Consider the following 24,102-nt stretch of genomic DNA (forward strand, 5'->3'; position numbering starts at 1 on the left):
CCATAGTACTTCCCAATTTCCCATAGACGCGCCTGAACCTGAGTAACATGACGGCTTCCTTGTCGGAGTCCGTGAGTCCGTTACTCGAGGCGGTTCAGATTAACCGAACGGATATCGTCAAGACTCTCCTAGAGGAAGTAGACAAGCTCATTCGAAAAGATTCCACCATCCAAGACAACAGTCCCAATCTACAGGCCTTTTTGGATCAACGGCGAAATGAACGGGGGAACTTCCTGCAAAATGCGGTCCAAGTATGTTCGAGTAAAGAAAATGTCATGTCCTCTTAATTAGCTTTGCCCAATCGCTCTTGGGATGAATCTTCAGCTAAGATTGAAATAGAATTGGTTTTGCACTTGCACCTGCGTTCCCTTCAAAAAAGTCATAGAGTTCTTATCTTCAACGTAAAAGCCTTCTGACTCCTCCCTGATAGTGAACAATGAGTGACTTTTTTTAGGCGGGTAGTTATGATGTAGTCCGGGCTTTGTTGCAATTGGGTGCGGATGCCTCGTTGTCTTTGCCCGATGGACGGAGGCTACTGGAGCACGCCCCGGATGCATTGAAAAAAGTAGCCTTGACCACGGTTCTCCAAGCGATTGCCACTTCTCAGTGAGACAAAACATCTTAACTCCCTTCAGAGGAACATGTTACATAACCCTTCATTCAAATGTACTAGGTCTGAGCAAGTGGAACGCCTCCTGAAGGCAGGATTGGACCCGAATACGGTGGATGGTCCGGAGAAGCAATGCTCACTTTTGCATTGGGCTGCGGGATTTTCCGACCCCTCGACCGTGCAAATTTTAATCCAAGAAGGGGCCCGGATCGATGCTCAAGATGCCGTGGGCTTGACTCCCTTACATGAGGCCTTGAAGCGAAAATCTGTTGAAGTGTCCACTATTCTAATCGAAGCCGGGGCGGACCTGAACTTGCGGATTCAAAATGGGTTGGTTTTTAGAGGATGATACGACAAAGAGTGTGTTGATATATTGCGGGTTGACTGCTTTTTCAGGGCTTTAAAAGGTCAATCAGCTATGGATATGATTGAGCAAGCGGGGACGAGTTTGTCTGAGCCTCTAAAGGCAGTGATATCACGAAACCAGTCCGCTTATGGGAATGACATTAAACCCCATGTGAATGGATATGAAGGCGAGGAGGGAGATAAATTGAGTGATGTGATGTCTGAACAACTCTCCATGTCTTCAACTCAAAAGGTAATGGCACATTCTCCGGAAATATGAATTGAAAACTATTATTTCCGTGTCTCCCCGGTGGTAGGCATTGTCTTCCATAAATCGCTTTAGCCCGCTTCCTCCCGTAATCACTGATGAGCGGCTGAATCTATTGTGGCCTCAACCCCAATTTATCCGACAGCTCCATGGTGAACCCAAGATTTTTCCCAATGAACTTCCCATGACGGTTTCACCCGGGATTGTCTCCATTCACAAGTACTTATTTATGAAAGATATTCAATCATTATGAATTTGCAACATCTCATTGTTTCTCTTTATGTGTAGAATTTTGGATATTTTCGAATTCCATCAACAACGGTTCCGTGCCCTGAATCGGCGAGTTTTCTTGAACCATAAATCTCCCTTGGATACCCATATCATCGAGGAGCACAGTTCCGTGCTTCACTGTGCTGTTCAAGCGGGCCTGTTTCATGTTCGAGGCTCCTACAATCTCCATATCAGTGAAACCAAGATTCGCATTCAAGCTGGAGACTTGGAGGGAATTCACTATGCCGTGATGACCTTGCTTCAAATGTTGGCCATGTTCCGAGATGAGGGCCTAATTTCTGTGGTCGTGGCCGATCAACCCGTATGTAGTGTCAGAGCTATTCTGTTGGATATGAATCCATTCGGGCGAGTGCCCAACTTTGTAAGTTCATTCATGAGGAAATGATAAACACTAAATTAGTAAGGGTGGAGGCTAATGAAAGAAATGTTTGAAATGTGCAGGATGTGATGATGCAATTGGTGGACGTGTTATGCGCTTTGAAGATCAATCAACTTCAGGCTTTCATTCGTCTTAATAACCATGACAATGAGTGGAGCTTCAGCTACTCCAAAAGGTATGATTGACTATTTTAGTATCTCGTTGAAGTGAGGCAGCAACTTTTACTAAACAATAAGTTATACGCAACGTTTGATAGTCATTATTATTATTGTTATCAATTTTAGCGACCTTTTGACTATTCATCGTTTCTGCCGCGATCGGTTCATCGATTTTGTCCCTGCTTTTGACATTCTGCCCAATGTGACCCTTCGCGATCACTTGGTGTTGAGAGCTAAGATTCACGAAATTCTTCTCTGTTTCGACCGACCCAAGTAAGCATTTCATATTTAAAATGAGGAATAAAAGACGAAAACGATGGCAGTTTTAATTTGACGCATTTTTTTCCTATTACAGGGTGCTGCATTTAGGTCCAGTTTTGGCATCTTTATTGTTCCATTCTCCGGATTTTCACGGGAATATGAAACTCTTGTTCCCTAACTACGACGAATGCATGTTCTTCATGTGTGCTAATAACATTCCCCTGAGCCTTTCAAGTATTCCTTCTAATGTGATACTTTTACATTATGGCTTCCAGGTATCCTTGTTCAAAATATTCAATGTAAGCAAAAGTACATCCTTCAAAAAGATATATTTTTTTTTTCGTCAGAAAAACAACAATTTTTCCGTGGCCTTAAACCAATTCCATGACATTGGAGCAGGCTTAGGTATCTGTACAGGAACGGGGGCTTGGAGCAATCTATCTGGTTGCCCAGAAAATATGCTGATGAACGTGACGAATGGGCACAACGCTCTGGCCAAGGTCAATGGGCGTGTCTCGATCATGGCCCATTGGTGTAGTGATCCCGCTTTAACACATTCCGTTTTTGCTTGGCCGGGCTTTTTGGCCGCAGCAGGTTTATCGTGGAACTCGGCAACTCCATTCGTAAGAAAACTTTCAAGAAAAACAGAAGCCTTTGGCACGTTTCCAGTGTTTTTTATCTTCTTTCCTCAGGATTTCATAGAGTCTGTTCTCAAAGATCTCCTAGACTTTCATGTCCTTAGAGATGTTGATCATCCATGGGGCCAAGTCATCTTGGATATAGGTCGTGCTGAGTCTTACTTGCTGGACCCAATGAATGCCTCGTCGATGTCAAGCCTACTTCAAATCCTCATTGCACCTGAACAGGTTAATCTGACCACAATCACTGCTGAACAAATGGGGGTGAGATATGTTCTCCTTTTTCTTGTTCGTTGTATTTGATAACATATCTCATCTTTGGTGTTTTGGTATTTCAGCATGTGATACAAATGGCCCGCAAATGTCACGTTCAATTGAAGACATTCCGCTCCATGTCTACTGACACAAGATTAGAACCCATTTTCCAGGAATTGCAGATCACCACGGAACTGATAACAATTGCGGCTAAAATTGGCCGAGTTTTGGTTTCGGGACCTTCGAAATCAGGCCTCTTATCCAACCTGGCTCCGACTTTTAAGACAGATATTGCTAACAAGTAAAATAACCTTTCGTGCATTTGTAAACATTAGTTGTAGTTGCCCAATTTTCTTTGATTTCAGGTTAATCGGTTTGGTGGAGATGTTTAAAGTCCATTGGATTTCGCGTTATCACGAAGAGGGCATCGCTGGTTCTGCTCGAGCTTTGAATCGCCTTTTATCGGAACTTGTTCCCCAAGAGTCAAAATTGATCTTGAAAGACAACCAGGCATGAAGTATTCATTCACATATTCTTATTTTGATTGTTACGTTTTTCTACGATGAAAAGTTTGATGATTTCTCTATAGCTTTTATTGCTTATATCAGACTCCATTTCTTACGAGTGCCTTACAATAAAACGCCTTGGCAACACCAAATCAAAGCATAATCTGGGCTTGGCGTTTCTTAACCGAGGAATTTTTTGATGATGGCCTGATAGCCGTATTAAGTTCAAGTTGACGTTGGTCATGATGATGCATTGCTCAATACGTACGTAGGTTCTTATAACAAGGTTGGTCTTAAGTGGATATCTATTCATACCATACAATGTCTTTGGGATCCCATTCACAGCCAGAGAATACATGAGGAGAAAGAGAAGAAATACGAAGACAATGTGCCGTTCTTGTATCTCCCAATCAACACTTCATACGAGAGCTACATGGTTTACCTTCTGCCATCTATCTACTACATGAAAAGCATCGGAGATAATGAATTGGGATTGTTATCATTATTGTTTTTTGGTTTCGCTTGGCTACTTGGGTCGGAGGATTGACTCTCACATGTTTCTCCATATACTTTGCTATCGCCCGACAAGTAAAGCCAGCCATCACAGGGTACATCTCCAAAATTTGATACGCAGTGTCATATGTGGTATCAGATTAGTTCTTCATCTAAGGGTGTGGTCAGTGTCTGAAAGTTTCCTTCTTGAGATTACAGGGAGTGCTTACCTGAGTACTTTAACCTTGATCTGTTGACCAATTGAATTGACCTGTGCAAGACAGATTTTTTTCTTTCAAATGCTCGTCAAGCTTATCGAACTTCTGAGTATGAAGGGAACATGGCCGTATTCGTACTAGACTTTGCCGCGTACTATCCAAAGCACTTCAAGGTAGTACCCTTACAAGAGTTATTCAAATGCTATAAGACTTGTAATTGGGTTTCCTTTGCTAAAGTAACAAAAGCATCAACTTTTGTAAAAAAAATCTTGAAAAGTAGCTCAAATCAGTACATTATTCAAACTAAAACAAATAAGCAGATCTCATTTTTAAAAGCGTAATTAACGGTTGTTATGAGTATGTTAAGTGACGTTTTCAATTAAAATTTCATTAAAATTCACGGCGTAGATGTAGAGATATTACAATTGAAAACTGACATTTGTCCACAAACTTGACCACAAGATGTTGTATGTTAAACTTAACTTTGTCAATGCCCCAAAAATGAACAAAAATGTTTCAATCCTTTAAGACATACAAAAGTACGATAAGCAGTCACTCTAAATTTATTTATCATAACCCTTTCATAATTGCCACTTGCAAGTTATATCAATTTTGGCCTTGAATTTTGACAAATTTCTATGAACGTTGAAAAATTCGCTCACACGCATTAGATAATTATTGCCAAAGATTTTGCAACGCAAAATTATAGTCTTTTGGGCAATTTGCGAATTTTTTATAACTTTGGGTCAATTGGGAATAACAAATCTTGAGATTAAAGCTTTCTTGACTTCATTCCACAAATTCTTTTGTTATGAAAGTGCAAAACAGGTGGTAGATATATTTCCAACCGCCCGACTATATATTCCATTCATCCCTTTCATTTAGCGATGCCTCTATTTCATCATTGCATATTTTTGGGAGATACACTATGTTAAAGGTTGGGAAGGAGTTTTTTTTTAGTATTTCCGCTTTAATAATGATACACATCTTGACATGTTTCCATGGGGTATCAGGTAAATGGTCAGGAGATGGAGGATTAATTTTGGAATAATTGGAAGCATATAAGTTTAAAGAAAATTGAAAAGAAGGTATTTCTATCTCTATCAATGAAACTGATTGTAATAACAAAATATTGCGGTTATAATTTCACTCTGACATGATTGATATGCTGTTCCGCACTCAGGTTTCTTCTTATCATGCACTTTTAAAGCTGTAAAAGTTGCTGGTCTAGCTGATCAGTGGCTGCGTGACCTTGGCAAAAATCTTCTCCCCACTTATCATGGGTTCAAATTCTGGATTAGGAAGTAATTGTGACAGTATTTCCTTTTCATATACACATTACTTGGTACGATAGGCAAAAATAGCCGTTAGAGCCCTCCAGAACGTGCCTGTCCCTATGTTTGGGCAAGCTAATTTGCAAATTTTCGAACAAATTCAGGTCATTTTTTATGCAAATTTGTTGCCATAACGACAATATTTATATGCAAATTTTGGCCGGGCCTAGTAATTTCTAAGCAGCCACTGAAATAGATATTTATGAAATTTTATATCAGTGCATTGCTAACAATATGGATGAAATCGTTTGACTACGCTTTGGACAAGCATATTTTTTACGTACCTCAAGTGATTGAATATACTACTTTGAGCGGCTTTCAACGATGTTTTTTTTACAGAATTGCAACTTATATCATTATAATAAAAAAGCGCAACTAGAGGTGCGGGCATCTAAATGAACATTGACTCAAATATAAGATAGTACATTTGTGATTCAGTAAACCTGGGCTTCTCTAGCTTGTTGCACATACAGTAATTGATGGAATGAATTCGGGGTCTCGTTACATACTACAATTTATATTTGTTTTTGGCTGTACGAAAATAACTCGATAGCAAAATAGGAACCGAAAAACTGCATTAAATAAACAGGTACTTAATAGAAGCATCAACTGCTTCTTTGAGTTAACAAGTTTTCTTCTTGATATTTTGTCAATAAAGTAAATCAAATTGATTTTAAAAGCCGGTGAGATGTAATTTTGAAAAATTGTTAAAAAAGTAAAATCAACTTGCCGTTGGAGACAACAAAGTCATTTCTAATAATAAGAAGAAAAGAGCAGTGAAATGAGGAACAGAGCAAGATTTGTTAGAGTCTTTTAAAACCGTTTCCAGTCTTCTGAGGAAAAGGGGAGAAACCAAAAAATTAACTTCCAGAGTCAAAGCGATGAACAAATGAAAGTGGCCAAAAAAATGTATTTACATTTAATGGACACACTTGATAATAAGACATTGCTTCTCGATCATTGATTGCCCTATTTTATTGTCACCATACCCAGATGAGTAGAAAACTCAACACCTCTCCTGGCAACTTCCTGTGCAATTCCCGATTCCTTTCCCAAAAGCCTGAGATCTATTTGCCTTTGGCTCGCATTCCCCGTCCCGATTAGTTCAACATTGACTGATCAGAACTGACAGGGCCTCTGTAGGTCGTATCTTCCATGACATCGTACGTCAGTTCAGTTGGACTGAAAACAAGCTCAACATTCCACATGCCTGGCCAATAGACGATACATAATACGTAAGTACTCGGGCCGCCAAACTGCGCCTCACTGGTTGAAGAAACGGCCTCAGGTTAGCTTCGTACGAACGGTGCGCCTGTTACAAAGAGACTTGCATCCCAGATAGAGAGGGGACCGACCACCAAGTTCTCCATGGTCCAAATTCAGGTTGTACCGATGGTTATCGCATCAAGAAACTCGTTTTAGGATTGGCCTCTTTCTTAGTCGCAAATGGCCGACCAAACAATCGGGTCAATGGCTTTTTATGTCTTGAGGCAGCAACCCCTGCTTGAGGCCGCTAATGGAGAAGAGCATCTAAAATCCAGTGTGTCTCACCATTCAATTCATATTCACGTGAATGAAGCTTATCCTCGTGATTGAACAATGGTCCCACGGAGGTGACAATTGAATACAAACGTACGGTCGTGGATTTGGAAGCATAGAACGAAGGGCTGTGATGCTTCATTCTTTTGACCAGTCTGGAGCCATTACGTGATCTAGTTTTTATCCTCTTCACGTTGCAATCGCTCCGAACCTGTTCCTTAGATAGTAACTCCCAACCACTTTGGATGTAGATACGTAGTAGGGTGTTCATAACTACCTTCTCGTTTCAAGAGCAGAGGCTTGTGTATAAAACGGTCGTACTCCAACATTATAAAATGGGTCTAATTTTGTAATAGGGGAAGAGTTATTCTGGAAGTCCTCATACGAATATGAGACAGGCTTGAATGGGTGATTTGGCTTCCCTCAAATGTTTTGTTAAATTATGAATACCTTTAGAGTTCCTAATTCCAGCTCAAAAGCACGTTATCAATTTTCAATTAAAAAAACTATGCCGTAGAGCATAGTAAACCAATTTTTAACAAAATCATTCCCTCTCCATGTTTCATTGTGAGAATTGTTATCAGCAGATATTTTCGTAGCTTCTCTGCTCTACTGCTTGTCTGCACATAAATATTAATGAAATAGCTCAATGAAGGGGTCAACTTGAGACCATACATTATTTGGAGAAAGTTCGAAAACTCTCTGATGATGTTTGTTGTCACAAACCATCCATGGGCTCTGTCCTAATCCAGTATATAGGTTCAACAGGTAACCAAGAGGCATAAGATGAAAGTTCCGCGAGTATCAACTGCTACTTTGTACGGTTTGATTGTTCAATCATCAAATTTGATAACTACCCACTTGCGAATTGAAAACTCAACAAAATTCATGGTCTACAATATGAGGCGAGCAAACACAACTTTGCATTATCGTGCATGCCGAGTGTTGGAGTTCAATTTCGCATGTCGAATTCATCCCAAAATGACCCTTCGAGGAATAACTCAGGGTGGCAAATTTTACTTAGAGCGTTGATGCCCTCCTTATTACCCTCATTGTAAGTCTTACGTCCAGAATGTCATCGTCTTCCTTCAAATATAGTCTCGACTTTTTATTCATTTGGTGATTGTGCCTCAACTGAATCAAAAAACTAGGTCATTTTAATTGCAAAGACAATGATTTTCAGTCAACAAAGCCCCAATCACCTTCATGTTATTGTTTTGATCCCAAGTCATGCTTTTTATTTGAGCGTCAATCATAGTGTGAACAACACGTATTATAAATTTGTGTCAGGGAAATGAAGCACTATCATAGCGACCTTACAAGGCCAAAAAACCGAAGTAAACAAGAATCTGGAATGTTATAAAATCATCAGCATTGAAAGACAACGTTTCAGCATGAACGCCTGGAATGTGGACGTGGAGGCTAAAGTAAAGAACAATCAATTACGATTCGTTGCACTGCATTTCATTCACCTTTAAGTGAGATCGGTCTCAGCTCATTATGATTACATGTTACAATTTTCAGCTCGATCAATTGACTCAGTCAAAAGTTTGGCTATCTTAAAGTTCCTTTCATAATATACAGCTTGAGCCATATCTTTTGTCGTCATTGGACAGGACTGGAAAAGAAAGCGTTCTGAAAATTTACTTAGCCTCGCCATTAACATATTGAGGCTAGTCGTATTTAAGAAAGAACGCAATGCGGTCACTTAACTCTGAAGTGTTAATATTCAACCTTAGCCTTCCCGTCCATATTACAGGCGTTCATGCTTTATGGTACGGCCAACTTCTATGACGCAGGGATACGTATTGTACGACAAAAGATTGTGATTAGTTCTGTGCAGTATGATTGATTTTGATAAAATCCAATTCTTACCCAATCTCATTTTGTGCTGGCTAATCTTAATAACTTACGATCGACCTTTTACTTGACTCCTAAAGTCGTACGTACACTGTACCCCAAACTCTTGAATTTCATGGGCTTTGATGACCTTTTCATCTTATCTTCAGAGCGTCTTTAAACTAGCTGGGAGAATCTCAGTCATTGATTTGCCAGTTAGCAATTGGCCTTAGTTCTTCATTTGGCTTCGTCATCAGTACAAAAAAGATAGAATCACATCATTTAGGGGAGGAAATGTCACCTGTCACGTGCCTGTGAGTACTACTTACTTGTTCATTGTTTTTTTTTATTAAAGCGAACATCTTTGCCCTTTTTGTCATTTAAAGTGAACCCTGATTAAAATAGACTTGAGTCATGGATAAATCGAAAACTTGGTCATTTTCGTTCATCCGTTTTGGGTTGATACAGGAGCTTGGTAATGGATCGCTCGTTCGTGAAGTGTTTCAGAAGAGTGAAGCGGCAAACAATATTCTCTGTACGGATCTTTCGGTTCTTTTGATTAGTCATCATACATATCACCTTTTAATCCTCAAACTTGAACGTTAGTGATCATGAAGATCCTAATCTAGAAGCCCAGAACAAATAAGATTGCAATGCCGTGGTTCGCTTTGTATGAAGTTCATTCAGATACTTCTCCTGTTATCTTACATTATATTCTCGTCCAAAGGTCAGTTCTAAAAAACACGGTTGAACGGACGCGCTTCGACATAATTGTTCTTTCAACTAGAAAAGAGCAAAAGTATTTCAAGCACGAGGGCGTTAAGGCGTGCTCAATTGTCTTTTGTATCCGCCACTCTGATGAGAAGATCATGTACGCATGCATGATCGGCCTCTTTGTCAAGTCTGGACAATGACAAGGCTCGAAAACCATCCATATTGTTGCAAAGACACACGCATGGAGAGCTCGAGATTTTCCTCCAGGATTACACTGTTAATTGTATTGGATAAGTCAATCCATTTGATCCACTTTTTAAGAGTACCAAGCTTCCGTGGCTGTATCATGTGTGGAAACAATCGTGAGAACGAGATCCAGATATCATTTTGGCAATGGGGGAAGAAGCATAGGGTGGGTTTGGGTTGACGCAAAAGGTTGCGTCGTCGTGCAAGTTTAGTTGAAATGTCTTCTGGCTTCTTTGTCTTTGTTCGTTTGCATTCGAACAACCGCGTGAATGGATGGATGGATGGATGGACTGAAGGATGGATGCAGGAAGACTGGTCAGAGGTTTTTACTCGCCTAATTAAGTTTATGACAATGCAGTCAAGCAAATTTGTACTCTTTTTGATCTACTTTTTGACAACAGTCAATGACTGAAAGGAAAGATTACAGTATTGGTAAAATTGCAGAGCTAAGGAATACTTTTGACGGAAGAAGACCTACTGCATAATTCAAAAGATTTGATGTGTCTCAAACTATAACTGAATGGAAACAATATTTTCCTTGTATCGGTATAATGCTAATCGATATTCAGAGAAAGACAATTGAAACAGAATCTGTTCATGAAGTTTCGATGCCGTTCTTCACAACCTGGATCCACTTTTATTGGGAGGAACCAAAGTGCTTGTATTTTCATTGATGGTTCATGAAATGTGCGATTCATTGAAAGGAAAACTACTCGATCTTCCCTTTTTTTGAATGGCCTAACGTAGAAACATACGAAACCCGACACTCGACCAATGGCGAAGGCTGTCACTTCAAAGCTGCTAAATCCGCTTCTTTTTATAGGATTGTTGGAGACTTCAACGAGTTTTAATTGCTATAAGAATGAGTAGGTAGAAAATCATTGGGGCTTTACAAACACGTTTAAGCATGTGGCAGCTTAGATCGTGTTTGCTCATTTATTTCGTCCTTCATTCATTACAAGTATATGAATAAGAATGTTTTATTTTGTTGCATTCAGGCAAAGTAGATAAAAATAAAAAGATAGAAGATGATGAAATGTGGAAGTTTTTGCATATGCACCAACACTGACCAAACTAATTGGTCTGCTATCAGTTTAAATCTGGACCCCATTTATCAGATTGATCATATCTCAAGACTCGACCCATAACAGGGTTGGTGGCAACAGGTAAGATATTGTTTGTTATTCATTGATGATTTGTTTGAAAATGCGTGGAATATATAGCTAGTCATGTGTGTTCAATAGTTTCTCAGGTCTTTACATGAGGAAAAATAATCACACTTATCTAACAAAGTAAACATGAAGAAACTTATGAATACGTTTTGTTTTTATGCACCACTGCTAAGTCTTATTCGGATAGTATTATCGTACAATTCTAACGTTCTTGGGAATCATTTGGAATCTGCGGGTTGGTATGACGGAATCAGCGTGAGGTGAAAAACATGTCGGACCAGGCATGTTTGGTCAAGTCCCGAAATGGCTGCACAAACCAAGATTATCCAAGCACCATAAGTTGTAAAGTATTACTATTTCTTTTGACATCGACTTCACTCAAATTTCGGCAATTTTTCAGCATATTGCTCATCTGTAGCTCTTTTAAACGTATAATTATAGTAACTTTCATATGGAGGCAATTTTTTTCATCCGTTATTTTTACCAACCCTGGTACGTGCACCAGCTTGAAATAAAAAGAACCACATGACGTAGCTTCGGTTCCGTACATTGCATTTGTAAATTTGGGTGCCCCAAGGATTAACTCCTATCCGTCTTTTTTTCCCCAAATTGTGATTGTTGCATGGTCATCATTTCAACTTGAATTGATTAAAGAACAACCGGTAATGCATTTTCATTATCTTAAATTAATGATGACAGGTCGGAAAGATTTTTTTTAGATTGAATTAAGTTTTAAATTGTTTTAAACCAAAACGCTTTGCAAATTCTAATCATAAAATAGAATAACTTAAGGCAGATGATTATGAAGGAAATTGAGGGGTTTTGGTCATGTTTAGGTACAACCTAGGAGAACTATATAACAAGACTCAACCCAAAGAGCAAGAAGTCCCTGAAAAATAATGATGAAACAGTTTTTGTCATAAAAACCACCAAAATGTTTGGATAACCAAACAAAAACAAAACAAAACAACCTTTTATAACTTACTTTTACGTTTTCAGAACTTATTTTACCTGACTTTCACAACTTAAAAACACTATTTTGACAAGCATCATGGATTATTTCTTATGTTTCATTTTTCAGGTTCAATCAAAAGGCTTTAAAGAAAGTATGTTTTAATTTCATTTCTTACATATTCCCAACCATTTTTGTTAGTGATGAAGACGTTCACGTTCAAAACCGATGTTATCAAGGTGTTCTTAAAAATGCTTAAGTCGAGACGAATCAAAACGCTTCTTTACGTTAAAATACATTCTGTTTTGTCCCAATCCAATGATTCCATCGTCACCATATACATCTCTTTTAGTCATCAATTCATCGAAATTGGCTTGTTTATGAAACGCGTGCCAAATATCAAACCAACCATTGCAACAGTTCTTTGCACTACTGTACAAAAGTTATCTAAACAGGTCGCTTGTGTAACTTAAAAAAATGCGATGCCCTGCACGGTCTAACTCCATGAGTGACGCTCGTTCGATGCCGTCACGTGAATCTACGTTTTTTTTATCGGACAGGCCCAACCCTGCAACCTGCGAGTTACACAATTTCTCCTCCAGGACCCGGAATAGAGATTGGTGTCTTGGCGTGGTATTGGTGAAACATGTAGCGAACATTTATGTCGGCCCTCTTCCAAACATACGCTTTGTACAGGTCCTGGCTCGGGAGAAATCTTGAAGTCCTGAATGGAAATCGTTGTGTTCGAAACTCTCTTTGTTGATGGAGAGAGCTCCGTTTGGTTCAACTGCGTAGTAATCCTGATGTTGGGCTTCAACAGAGGGCCTAGTACGTACACGTTTCGTACTGTACGTTCATGTTCCTTAATCGACTCTGAATCACATGTGCACTCTGCACCTTCTTCCTGCTGAGGCTCGTCAGACTGAACCCAGTGCGTGTGTGGGTTACCACTTACTACCTTGGCCCAGGTACTGTCGAGTGTGCCTAGTGAGAGTTCGTAGACAACGATTTCCTGCCTCACTCTCTGCATGGATTTTGTGAAGAGGAAAAAACCACTACCATCGAGAACCACCCAGTCAATCGACCGTTGGACGGGATGGTCGGACTGACTTGTACGTAGTACGCATTCCGGGTGAGAGAAACGTCGAAGAAATCGGATCAGTTGGATCTAAATCCTATCAGAAAGCAGACACGAATCATTCTCTCTCGATGGTTTGAATACTCATAACAGAGTTTTTATGCGGAATTATTGCTGGCATTCCCTCTAGTTGTTGTTGTTCTGCTATTGTTGTGAATTGCTTGAATGCCATCTGGGAAGCCACAACTACCCCCAATTGCTCTTCGAGGCGACATTTCTCGTAGTGCATCACTTGGAACTTGGACAGATTATTGGTATTCCGCTCGCGACCGGCGTTTGAGAATCCCATTAGATCATCATCCATCCAAAAGGTCCAAGCAATCATCAAGTGCATCGGGCATGAAAAATCCATGACAAGGCCGTCTAAACTAGTGCATCTACTTGCTGGCCGACTTTATTTCTTTCTCTCTCTCTCGTGTTGATCACACCTGAGTGAATTGAGCATCATCATTAACATTGTCACCATCTCATCCTCATCCTCATCTTGAGCTTTGTACATACGTTCACTATTGTACAGCGTATAGCTCCAATTTCGACCATCCACGGTTAGAGGATCATCGGGGATCGCTGGCCCGGAGTCTCAGCAAATCAAACCGACACGAGGGTGGTTGATCCGATAGTTTGTCCAAGCGGTGGAACTATTCTTCAGTTGGTCTGCTTCTCTCGGAGTGGATGGACTCTTTTTCTTTTTTTCGCTAATCTGTTTTGGTGGGGTGAAAATTGAGGCGGAGTGGCTCCTTGAGAAATCAAGCTGCTAGCTGCAATCAATTATCAAGTCATTGGTGAAATTAAATATCAATTGCCAAAAAAATACAAACTCAAGAAGGAGAACCTCTAAGCCATTGACCATGTCATCTAGAGGGTCATCACTTTCACGATTTGACAACTTGTCTCAGATGTCTCAATCCGAAGACGAAGATTCAAATTTCTCGCGGGCCTCCTCATTGTCGAGGTCTTCATCGGGATCGATTGCTTCCTCCACATCTTCAAGCTCTCCCCCAGGATATCATTCTGTCCTGCTTGAGAACCACTTGAAACGAAGTAAGGCTTACCCTGGCCTTTATCCTCCCAAGGTGACAGCCGCCATTAGCAACTTCCTATTCAATAATGAGACGCCTGCTCCAGATCCTTATCGAACTTATCACAATTTGATCAAGACCTTCAACGACGGCAAAGGCCAGTACATTGGCGAATTAGACCACAAAAGCCGTCGGCATGGTTTGGGTCACATGTTATATTCTTCCAACGATGCTTTCCATGGCCAATGGAAGAAAGGCCAAAGGGAAGGCGAAGGCTCTTTTTTCTGGGCAGACACTGGTAGCGTGTACCAAGGGGAATGGAAAAATGGAGAGCGCCACGGATTCGGTCATTTTGTGTTTGGATCGCGGCGAAATGACAAATTAAATGGTGTGGTGTTTAGTGGGAACTGGTCCAAGGGCAAGATCCTTGGACGAGGCACCGTGTCCCTGGTGAATGAAGTGGGCAAGGTGGAAAAAGTACCTGAAATTGTACAGAGTCATGATGATAACGACAATGTATCAATGTTCGCCAAAAAAGAGTTCCTTCATCTTTTTAAGAAGTTGTCCCTCTAAGGAGTTCATGCGTTACATACCGACAAGACCCCTCAAGGATCAAGACATTCTGTCCATTAGACTGATTGGCCATTTTCAAGCTTTTGTCCCAACACAAAAGAGACATTCTTACATAGATCGAACGAAAACCAACGTCATCATCGGTCAGTCAACACGTCGCTCGATGTAACTCTGAAATACATGCAATCAATCTTGGCTGTGAGACCCCCAAAACTTGTGTTTGTGTGTGTGTTCCTTATTGTACACAATTGGTCATTCGTCAAAATGAATTGGTACTTTGTCGACTCTTGGGAATTGTCCAGATTGGTCTGTTCAGATTGAAACGACATGCTCATTGCCTTTGAAATTCTGCTTATCCGTCACGTCAAGTCTTGAGAGCGTAGCTACGATCCATTCGCTGAGGATGGATGGACTATCCCGGAATACGAGTATTATCAGTTCTTTGGAAGTTTTCAAGACTTGAATACTAAAGGGTAGCTATCACCTTATCCAAACCAAGGGAGGAAGTTCTTTGATCATTTCAATTGGACCGACTTGTCGATTTGCCAAATTGATCATGAATCACAAACAAGTTCTACCTAGTGAAGAAATGATAGGCCCTCAGAAAAACACTAATCCGACCACGATGCCAATGGTACTGGTTATTTACTTCTTCTCGGGACCACATTATGCTAACTGTACATGCGTTACAATAGAGTTTGTATGACAGATGCTTGGGATGCTTTGGATGCTTTTGTTCGTTTGGCTTTGAAATGTCCCTTCACATGCCTAATGAGCGAATATGTTTCCCAAGGCATAATTCGGTTCATGCATTAGCTTGCGCACTATCATTAACGAGTAAAGAGCGGTTTGAGAGGAGAGTTTTTAACAAGCGTTGAAATCCGTCTAGACCTGAAAAAAAAACTTGGGCTTAAGATTTGAGATTTGAGTTCATCTAATCTGAACATTTTGATATGATAGAGTGCGTATTGTTGGTCAAAACTCCATCATGCGGCATTTGAGAAACACTTTGTTTCCCTTAGGCCTTTGTGTCTTAAAAAGCATTATGTAAGGAAAACCTATAATGCAATTCCATCATATTTGCTCCCTCTCTAGTGTCTTTGGATAAGTCATACAGTATTTGTGAATAAGGTTCAATTAAATTATCCTGTTTAAAAAAAAGTACGGAAAAAATCGGGTTCATGGTAGTTAAAATCCCTTATTGTTTTTCTATTGTAATGGCCAAACTCATCTTGGCGTATTTTGTACTTTGCAAAATAGAAAGAAATGAACTTTGATTTGAGAACATGATGTAAATCTGGCACATGATGAATTAGGGCTAAAAGTATTGTAAATGAAAGGAAACGAAAATTTAGCAATGGAGATCAGGAGCGCGCTCATTTACCCCTTGAAACACAATTAATTCACAATCTATTAAGTAGTTCCTAAACTAGATGAGATTCAATGGTTCAATTTTCATCGACCTTAACCCCTTTGCAAGAGTGCACACTAATAATCCTAATTTTCAATATCAAGGGATTATAAAAAATGGCTCAAAACCGACTGTATGCAATGTTTTGAATTATTGCAATGTCAAGAAAAAATATAATCTTATGATTTTTGAGACTCGGTATTGGTTGACAAATGGATTTGTGTTAATTCCTCGTATAAAGGGAGAATTTTGTGACAATTTTTATTTTAATGATACTTAATACGTCATGGCTTCCTCATAATTCAGCAGATAACTAATTGCGATCCCAACTTCCTTTTTAGATAATTTTTTCAACATCATTTTTTACAATATATTCTTGAAGTGTTATATTTCATGTCAGTTAGGCTTACATTATGCAATGAGTCAAAATGTGTTCATAATGATTTTGTAAGTTAGGAAAATGCTAAGACATGTGGCTATTCGAAGTAAAACTTGATAAGTAAATTTAATCACCGTGGACCGTTGTCAAAGAGTTCATTTCCCCCCCTATCAACTGCGTTCCATCAATCCAAAGTCCTCAATTGGGTAATGTGAAAAGAGATTTTTTTTTCCTGAAGTGGAAGATGCTGGCAATTTGCCATTTCCATGATTAGGAGCATATGTCTATGGATAATAAACTAATTTGTTTCCAATAAAATCATATTGTTGATTGAATTTAGAACAATTTTTTGTTTAGCCAGAGACACTAAATTGGGACAACCCTGTAAAGTAGGTGTAATGTTTCAGATGTTTGAATCACAAGTGGGCATGACGAGTTGTCAATGGTTAGTGAGAATGAACCACTCGAATGTGGACGAGAACACCAAGGTTGAGACCTGAAACATCTGATTTTAGTCGATATTAAGCGTTCGTCTTCAAAGGAGACTTGCCCAAAACTGCCATGACAGTGTAATTTAAATTTTACCTCAAACGAATTGCTGGGTCAAAAGCAATACTCTCTCAAAAAATAACTATATAATGGTACTCACAATGAAGGAGTAGGCGCTTTCCTGGCTTGGAAACATTCTGTGCCGTATCATTTCGCGAGCTTAGAGGGCGAAATGAATGAGACAGAAAACGGTAATTCCTGCCTTCAGCCTGTCCGTCCAAGTTCTAGAGGTCCTTGGAACGAGTAACCAACAGACTTTAACGAACGCATCATCTTCGGAGCAGAATCTTCCGCAATCGTTTGTCAAGTGATATGAAGAGTTTGAGTTGCGTGACAGTCATGCTTGAAATAAGTACATCTATCTACGAACAGCATGTAATCGTGAATTGACAAATGCAATAGTGTCTCTAACATCAAGTGTTATGTGATATTATCAACCAACCAATGGATGCATATTGGTATGGATATATACCTGGACATTTCAATTTGTTCAGCTCGAGCGAACAAATGACGAAATGTTGAGGCAGTCAAAGAATCAGAACGGCATTTAGAAACATAAATAGGTCGAAATGGAGGTTTAAAATCATCTTCACAAAGGAGGATGCTCATATCCTAATTTCAAACCTTTTCGGTTCCTTACCGTTATGTAATGGAATTGAAAATGAACTGTCAGAATTATTATCAGTTATGGAAAGGCCAAAGACAAAGGATAGTGAACGACATTCTCTTTTTCCCATTATTTTATGATTCGTCTCCTCTTAGCTACTCGGTAACGCTTGGCAGAAACAGCCAGCTTTTTTAATTAGTAGAGAGGTGAAACGGCACAATGATCTAATTTGGTCAAGTTATCGGGAAAATGAAAATACAAGTACGTTCCGCAATGAGTAATTTCAGGAGGGGGGGGGTCACATTTTTTTATCACCAACGCTCAATATTATATTGAAGAGGTCGTACACAAACCAGTCTTTACTCCATACTCCACGCTATGTAAAGAACAACTTGTTTGCTTTCTTTTAAGGCCCATGGTGTGGCCAATCCCCGAATCTGTCCTCAATCGAAAACCCATCATGAACCATCATCTCCCCAAAAAGGGAAGGTACCATGAAATTTCCAATTAGTCCGGACACTTTGATCATGAGAACGAAACTCTCGAAAATGTCTTAAAATCAATCAATCTCAGTAGACCTTCGGTTGTTAATTTTTGTACAAGTAAATTAAGAGTAACTCAAATTCGACGAACAGAGTTTCCAAGTAAACAAGATGCATTCTTTCTGGAACAGATGTACAGTTGTTCTTGCACAACCGAACGATAGTGTTCAACCCTGAAAAGCTCTCTTACGTTAAGCTCTAGATCTACGGTACTAGAGCTGTTCATCGGATCGACAAAGTCTCCGAAGCCGATCGGAATCGAATGTTCGTAATCCAAATTCGAAAGTTTTTGCTCAACCCGAATCCGAGAGCTTTGCTTATCCGAACGAATCCGAATTCGAGATTAGTTTGGTTTGATTAGACTGTAATCAGAAAAACTTTGCTTAGACCGATTTAAATCCGATTTTTCCTCATCCAATTGGCCTTAAAACAAAATCCCATTTAGTTTTAACAAGTTGTGAAAAATATCTGCGCCATAAACCTTATGAAATGATGAGATTGAGTGGTAATCAAATGTTGTCAAGCACATATAAGAACACAATAATGTGCAAAGCATTCCATGTACCGGGTGCGTCCTAAAGAACTGGGCTGGAAACTCTTTTTGTTCTAACTTAGCGCGAAAAAAAACAATAAAAACGAAATGGACAGATGTGGGTTAGACGGAAAGTAAATAATAAAGATAAGACTTCAAAAACCCGATTTTAACCACGGCAAATGTCTAAGCAGGAAGTCTTTGCTGCTCTCCTCCGCGCGGACGTTCCTGCATCTGAGGTTGTTGAGGTCACTGGAGTGCATTTTTGTTATAAAGAAACTTATGAAACATGATTGTCGATTCAAAGAATGGGAGAATGGGCTGTTAAGAGGAATGAAAACATGTGTAAATGCAAATCAGGAATTAAATATGTGGGCGGTGGCGGGTCAGATCGGAATGCTCGAGGTTCGTGTTGGACAAAGCATCAAATCCGTCCACTGGTCAAGTTTTAGGAAGAGGAAAGCCTCTACCTAATGAATAAATGTGAAACACCCAAATTGTCTGCTCTAAGGGTCATCCTATTCACAATTGAAGGCTTTGGTGCTGGCACAATCATCTGTCATTCAGACCAAAAGCCATTTGTCTTTGATCAAGGCTACAACCAGTTTACAACTAGTGATGTGTTTCGATCCGGAAGGTCAGCTTTTTAGCTTAAAGGACCTCGGTTAGGGCTTCCATCATAAGCTGAAGCGAGTACAATATCAAAATAAAAACTCCTTAAATGAGGGGCAAAACGCGACGCTGCCATTCTAGGTCTCGGAACCAGGGCTGCTTTAAAACTCGTTCCTGATCTTCGGTCTTCATTTCTCTACACTTTTTCGTTGGAATGGGAGCCCTACCAGAGGTTCTTCAAGCTAGATAGCTGATTTTCCGGATCGAAACCCATCACTATTATTTACAACCCTCAGAATTTCAAGAAAAAAATGTTTTTGTGGCCCAAGAAAGAGCGGGAATAAAGCTGGGTCGGTATGAGAAAGAATTCTGTCCTTCTGTGGATAATCACGTCGATATTATGAAAAGTAGAATTGTAACTTGGATGCTAAAAGTGACGCAGGACCAAAGCAACGTGTTTTCTATTCAAACAAAGCGAGGCCCTGGTCCACACAACTAACAAGACGAAGACCTATTTTAAGCCTCTGAATAACCCATATTACGCAAGTTGGCTGCGAATTACAACCAAAGCCTCCAAAACAAAATTCTGCTTCGAAAAAGCCTTGATGACCACACTCACCGACATCTATAGGGGCTTCAACTCACTATTCATCCTCAATAATTGCTCCGCGTTTCGCCATCATCTGGGGGCATGTCCCCATGACGAACGCCAATCGCAGGGCTGATTTATAAATTGAATTGATTAATGTCACAAGATTTGGCAAATGAAACTTCGACTAAATCGGTTCGTTCTTGAGAGACATATTGCCAATTCAACTTTTTTTGCCCCATAATCCAGTTCTTTTTGACGCAAGGGTTAGGGAATAGAAATGTTATAGAAAGGTAAATTTATTCAGTCACAACCTTGTATGCATTTTCCAGAGGGGACCTGAATGCACTCAGTGCCTTCATATTCAACGTACCCCATTGCCGGAGTAGCACCATTATTATTTGGAAAGGTTGTTCGTTTGCAACTTGATTCATTCAGTATGCCTTTTTCCTGAGTTGAATTTTGTTTTTCCTACCTACCTCATTCATTTTTAATATTTCTAGAAAAGTGACCATATCAATTGCATAAACTAAAACATGCCCTTGATAGAGCATTTTTCTTACACCTGTATTAGGAGTTGCCTAAGTAAAAAATAACCTTTGTTTTGCAATAACTTCATTTTTTTGTAACAGCAAAAGAATCACATGACTTATTATTTGTCATGCGCTTCAATTGCATTGCAATTTAATATGATTCTATTATCAGAGTGGAACAAAAATTGCTACATGCCGAGGTATTCTAATATCAGTTTCCCTTATGACTTTACCAAATGCAAATACTCGTACATATATCCCATTCTTTCTTTCTGAAATTTCGGGTTTCCTCCTTTGTGTGGGATTTTTGTTTCGGTTTTTAAGGACTTTGCTAACCGCTTCAGGGAATACAATCCTCAGTACTACCAAAATGAGAGGTCATGTTTCGTCTATATTTACATCTTAAACGCTTGAAGGTGCTCTCACAACGCACATTAAGACTCTCCAGTCACTATAATTGACCCTAGATCCTGGGTTGGGACAAAGCTCATGAATGTTTTTGAAGACGTACAGTATCAGGTACCTTCCTTGCCTTCTCGGATCATTGAACAAACCCAACTTTTTTAGTCTCTCCCAATACGAGAGCTCTCTCATGCCTGTGATGTTCCTAGTAAAACATCTTTGGACTTGTTTCAAAAGCTTTACCCACCTTCAACTGGATATATTCATCGAACTTTGCAATATTTTGGAGGACTACACCTAAATCTTTCATAGATGAGACCTGCTCAATATATTTACCTCCATTATCTACAAGTGGAGTTTTCAAAGGAGTCAATCCGGAAGGTCATTGGCCGGAATTTCATTCCGTTCAGGGCCATATTACTCTCAGTTACCCATGAGTAGATTCGATCTAAGTCCTTGCAAGGCTACTGGAATCTTGGCCATGCCTACCAGAAACTAACTTTGTATCGTCAGCTTAAGAAGAGAGACAGGCATAATACTAAGCTTTTGAAGCGGGGCAACGAATATTACACAAAGGAAGGGCCCTAAGATGGAGTCCTGGGGAACACCTGACTTGACATCATATGTGTCCACTTAAACCTTTACAATTCGCTTCCCCATCATGAATGAGGGTTCTCATCCAATCGAGAACTTGCCTTGGATCCCAATGTCCCTATTCAACAAAGGGCCATGATCTACGTTATCAAGGGCCTTGGCAAAATCAAGATAGACAACATCAACTGACTCGTGTCTTTCAAGATCCTCAATAACCTGCTCTAAATGCTCGATCAGTTGGGTCACCGTGCTAAAACGTGCTCGGATCCCATGTTGGCTAGGAGGAAGAACTTCATGTATATCAAGAAATTCAACAACTTTGGACTCATTGACAATATTTTCTTGCAATCTTGAAATATTTTGAAATAATGGCTTTTCAATGGCCATCAAACACTGATCTCAAGTGATTATGATCAGCCATGAGACATTGCCCGATATTTGCTCACGAGACAAACATGGGCCCCCAATCACCAATATGTTATCCGAGATCTATACGTATATCCACTGTGACCTTATATAACAAATTTTGCAATATTTAATATTAATATGTTACGTTGGAATTGGTTCTTCTATTTTGATAATACCATGTTTGTGTCCGACAGCGGAATCATCGCTCAATTAATGAGATAATATTACTATACCAGATGCTTGCACATTATTTATTGCGAAATGGACGAAAGATCAATGATACTCAAGGAGACCTGGGCGAGTTACTTTCCGGCAGTGTACTTCGTCACAGCCTTAGTGCCCTCGGACACGGCATGTTTGGCCAATTCGCCCGGCAGTAGCAGCCGCACAGCCGTTTGGACCTCTCTGGATGTGATGGTGGAGCGCTTGTTGTAGTGGGCCAATTTGGAGGCCTCGCCCGCAATCCGCTCAAAGATGTCGTTGACGAACGAATTCATGATAGACATGGCCTTGGATGAAATACCGGTGTCGGGATGGACTTGTTTGAGCACCTTGTAGATGTAAATGGCGTAAGATTCCTTGCGTTTCTTGGACCGCTTCTTGTCGGATTTCACCAATTTGGAGGCCTTGTCGACCCTCTTCACGGCTTTCCCACCGGATGCGCTTTTAGGAGGCATGGTCACAGTAAAGTTCACAGTAAAGCACAACGGATTCGCTACTTTATCCTACGTTAGCTTGTGTCAGAATGATGATCTTGGCGTTCTCACTTCGAAATTTATACTGAAAATTAGATTTTTCAGGAACGCAGAAAATTAAGAGGATAACACAGTGTGGCGAAACATAGATATGACTCGGAAAATTGTCCATGATTTTTTTAGCACGCCTACTCTCATGCCGTAACGTGACCTTTCGATTACGATGTGAAATCTCCAAATGGTGTTCTCGTTCTGTTTTTCGGATTTCTTCGTTGCAATTTGATATATTTGCAGAAAACACGTAATATAAAATCAACCTTAGTGTAAATTTGGTCGTCCTGATAAGCCCTCTCGTCTGATTTATTCAGGGCCCTAAACTACAAGTATGGGCACCCCAGAAAATAAACAAACGCCGAATTGAGAGTGATGACGTCATACCGGGGTGAAGAAAGGAAGAATAACCAGAGAAAGCACCAAATTCAAAGGCTGCACCAACAAATTTTGCGATGTGACAGTGCATCCAAAATTTTGATCAGGTGTTTTGCTAAGCGCCCAGATTACTAATGACCATTTTCAGTGTCACAAGTACTATTAATAATAGCACCAATTACAGACCTTTTTTGTCACCTCAAATGGATAGAAATGCAAGATTTTAAGCGGCATCTAGTTAAAATGCCTTCCAAATCGATCATCTGATTATTGGGTCCTCTAGGCAACATCTGTCTGATATTGTAACTACAATGTTTAGATTTTACCGAACTGTTTTACAATACTTGAACAATAAAGGAAATGAAGAACCAAAATAAAAGTCACATTAATTCGCAAAAGAGCTTCGTAAGACAAAAAATGAATCTAAACATTACCTAAAAGCAACAAAAATTATTCGCTAAAACACCTTTTAACGGTTTTAACTATCACTCGTCTCTACAAAAAAAGAGATTTATTTTTTTTCTTACTTAATGACATACATTAAGTGAACTATTTCTTTAGAGTACAGAGAACCTCGAAATTTCATTTAATTCTTTGGCAAAAACTATTAGACCTTAACGATTCAGTGACCTCCCCAAAAACTATGGTATTGTTATCATTCAATACCCGCTTCAATGTCCAAATTACCAATCATGCTAAATTGATGGATGAAAAGGTGATTTAGTTTTAGTGAGCATCTTTTGCCAATGAACTGAGGTAAAAGTTGGGCTTCTTTTCTAAAACACATTCATTTTGAGCAATCAGGCATTATCTGCATAATGGTAGGACTTGTGAAGGTAAATCTACACTGCAATTTTTGATCTGCAATGCATT

At 39.7% G+C, this 24,102-nt stretch overlaps 3 protein-coding genes across 3 annotated transcripts; 2 read left to right on the top strand and 1 right to left on the bottom strand.

The window, feature by feature from the left end:
- Positions 1-6: 6 nt before the first annotated feature.
- LOC131883808 (uncharacterized) lies at positions 7-3,874 on the top strand. Its single transcript, XM_059231382.1, has 13 exons — positions 7-251; positions 455-606; positions 674-940; positions 1,007-1,208; positions 1,273-1,442; positions 1,512-1,875; positions 1,956-2,068; positions 2,178-2,324; positions 2,407-2,587; positions 2,660-2,935; positions 3,005-3,214; positions 3,289-3,506; positions 3,571-3,874. The coding sequence occupies exons 1-13, from the start codon at positions 48-50 to the stop codon at positions 3,719-3,721; spliced, it is 2,655 nt and encodes an 884-aa protein (XP_059087365.1). The 5' UTR covers positions 7-47; the 3' UTR covers positions 3,722-3,874.
- A 9,102-nt stretch (positions 3,875-12,976) lies between these two features.
- LOC131883807 (radial spoke head 10 homolog B-like) lies at positions 12,977-15,160 on the top strand. Its single transcript, XM_059231381.1, has one exon. It carries the CDS (start codon positions 14,204-14,206, stop codon positions 14,945-14,947), a length of 744 nt encoding a protein of 247 aa, XP_059087364.1. The 5' UTR covers positions 12,977-14,203; the 3' UTR covers positions 14,948-15,160.
- A 7,182-nt stretch (positions 15,161-22,342) lies between these two features.
- LOC131883219 (histone H2B-like) lies at positions 22,343-22,889 on the bottom strand. The gene has a single exon (XM_059230627.1). The coding sequence runs from the start codon at positions 22,780-22,782 to the stop codon at positions 22,408-22,410; it is 375 nt and encodes a 124-aa protein (XP_059086610.1). The 5' UTR covers positions 22,783-22,889; the 3' UTR covers positions 22,343-22,407.
- Positions 22,890-24,102: the final 1,213 nt, after the last annotated feature.

This window comes from Tigriopus californicus, chromosome 7 (genome assembly GCF_007210705.1).
Source record: "Tigriopus californicus strain San Diego chromosome 7, Tcal_SD_v2.1, whole genome shotgun sequence".
In the NCBI taxonomy this organism is placed as follows: domain Eukaryota; kingdom Metazoa; phylum Arthropoda; class Copepoda; order Harpacticoida; family Harpacticidae; genus Tigriopus; species Tigriopus californicus.

Excerpts from the sequence above, each read along its gene's own strand:
- LOC131883219 (XM_059230627.1), bottom strand. The coding sequence starts at position 22,782 with ATGCCTCCTAAAAGCGCATCCGGTGGGAAAGCCGTGAAGAGGGTCGAC.
- LOC131883808 (XM_059231382.1), top strand. The coding sequence starts at position 48 with ATGACGGCTTCCTTGTCGGAGTCCGTGAGTCCGTTACTCGAGGCGGTT. Across the intron at positions 252-454 it reads TCCTGCAAAATGCGGTCCAA|GCGGGTAGTTATGATGTAGT; the intron begins GTATGTTCGAGT and ends GACTTTTTTTAG. Across the intron at positions 3,507-3,570 it reads AAGACAGATATTGCTAACAA|GTTAATCGGTTTGGTGGAGA; the intron begins GTAAAATAACCT and ends CTTTGATTTCAG.
- LOC131883807 (XM_059231381.1), top strand. The coding sequence starts at position 14,204 with ATGTCATCTAGAGGGTCATCACTTTCACGATTTGACAACTTGTCTCAG.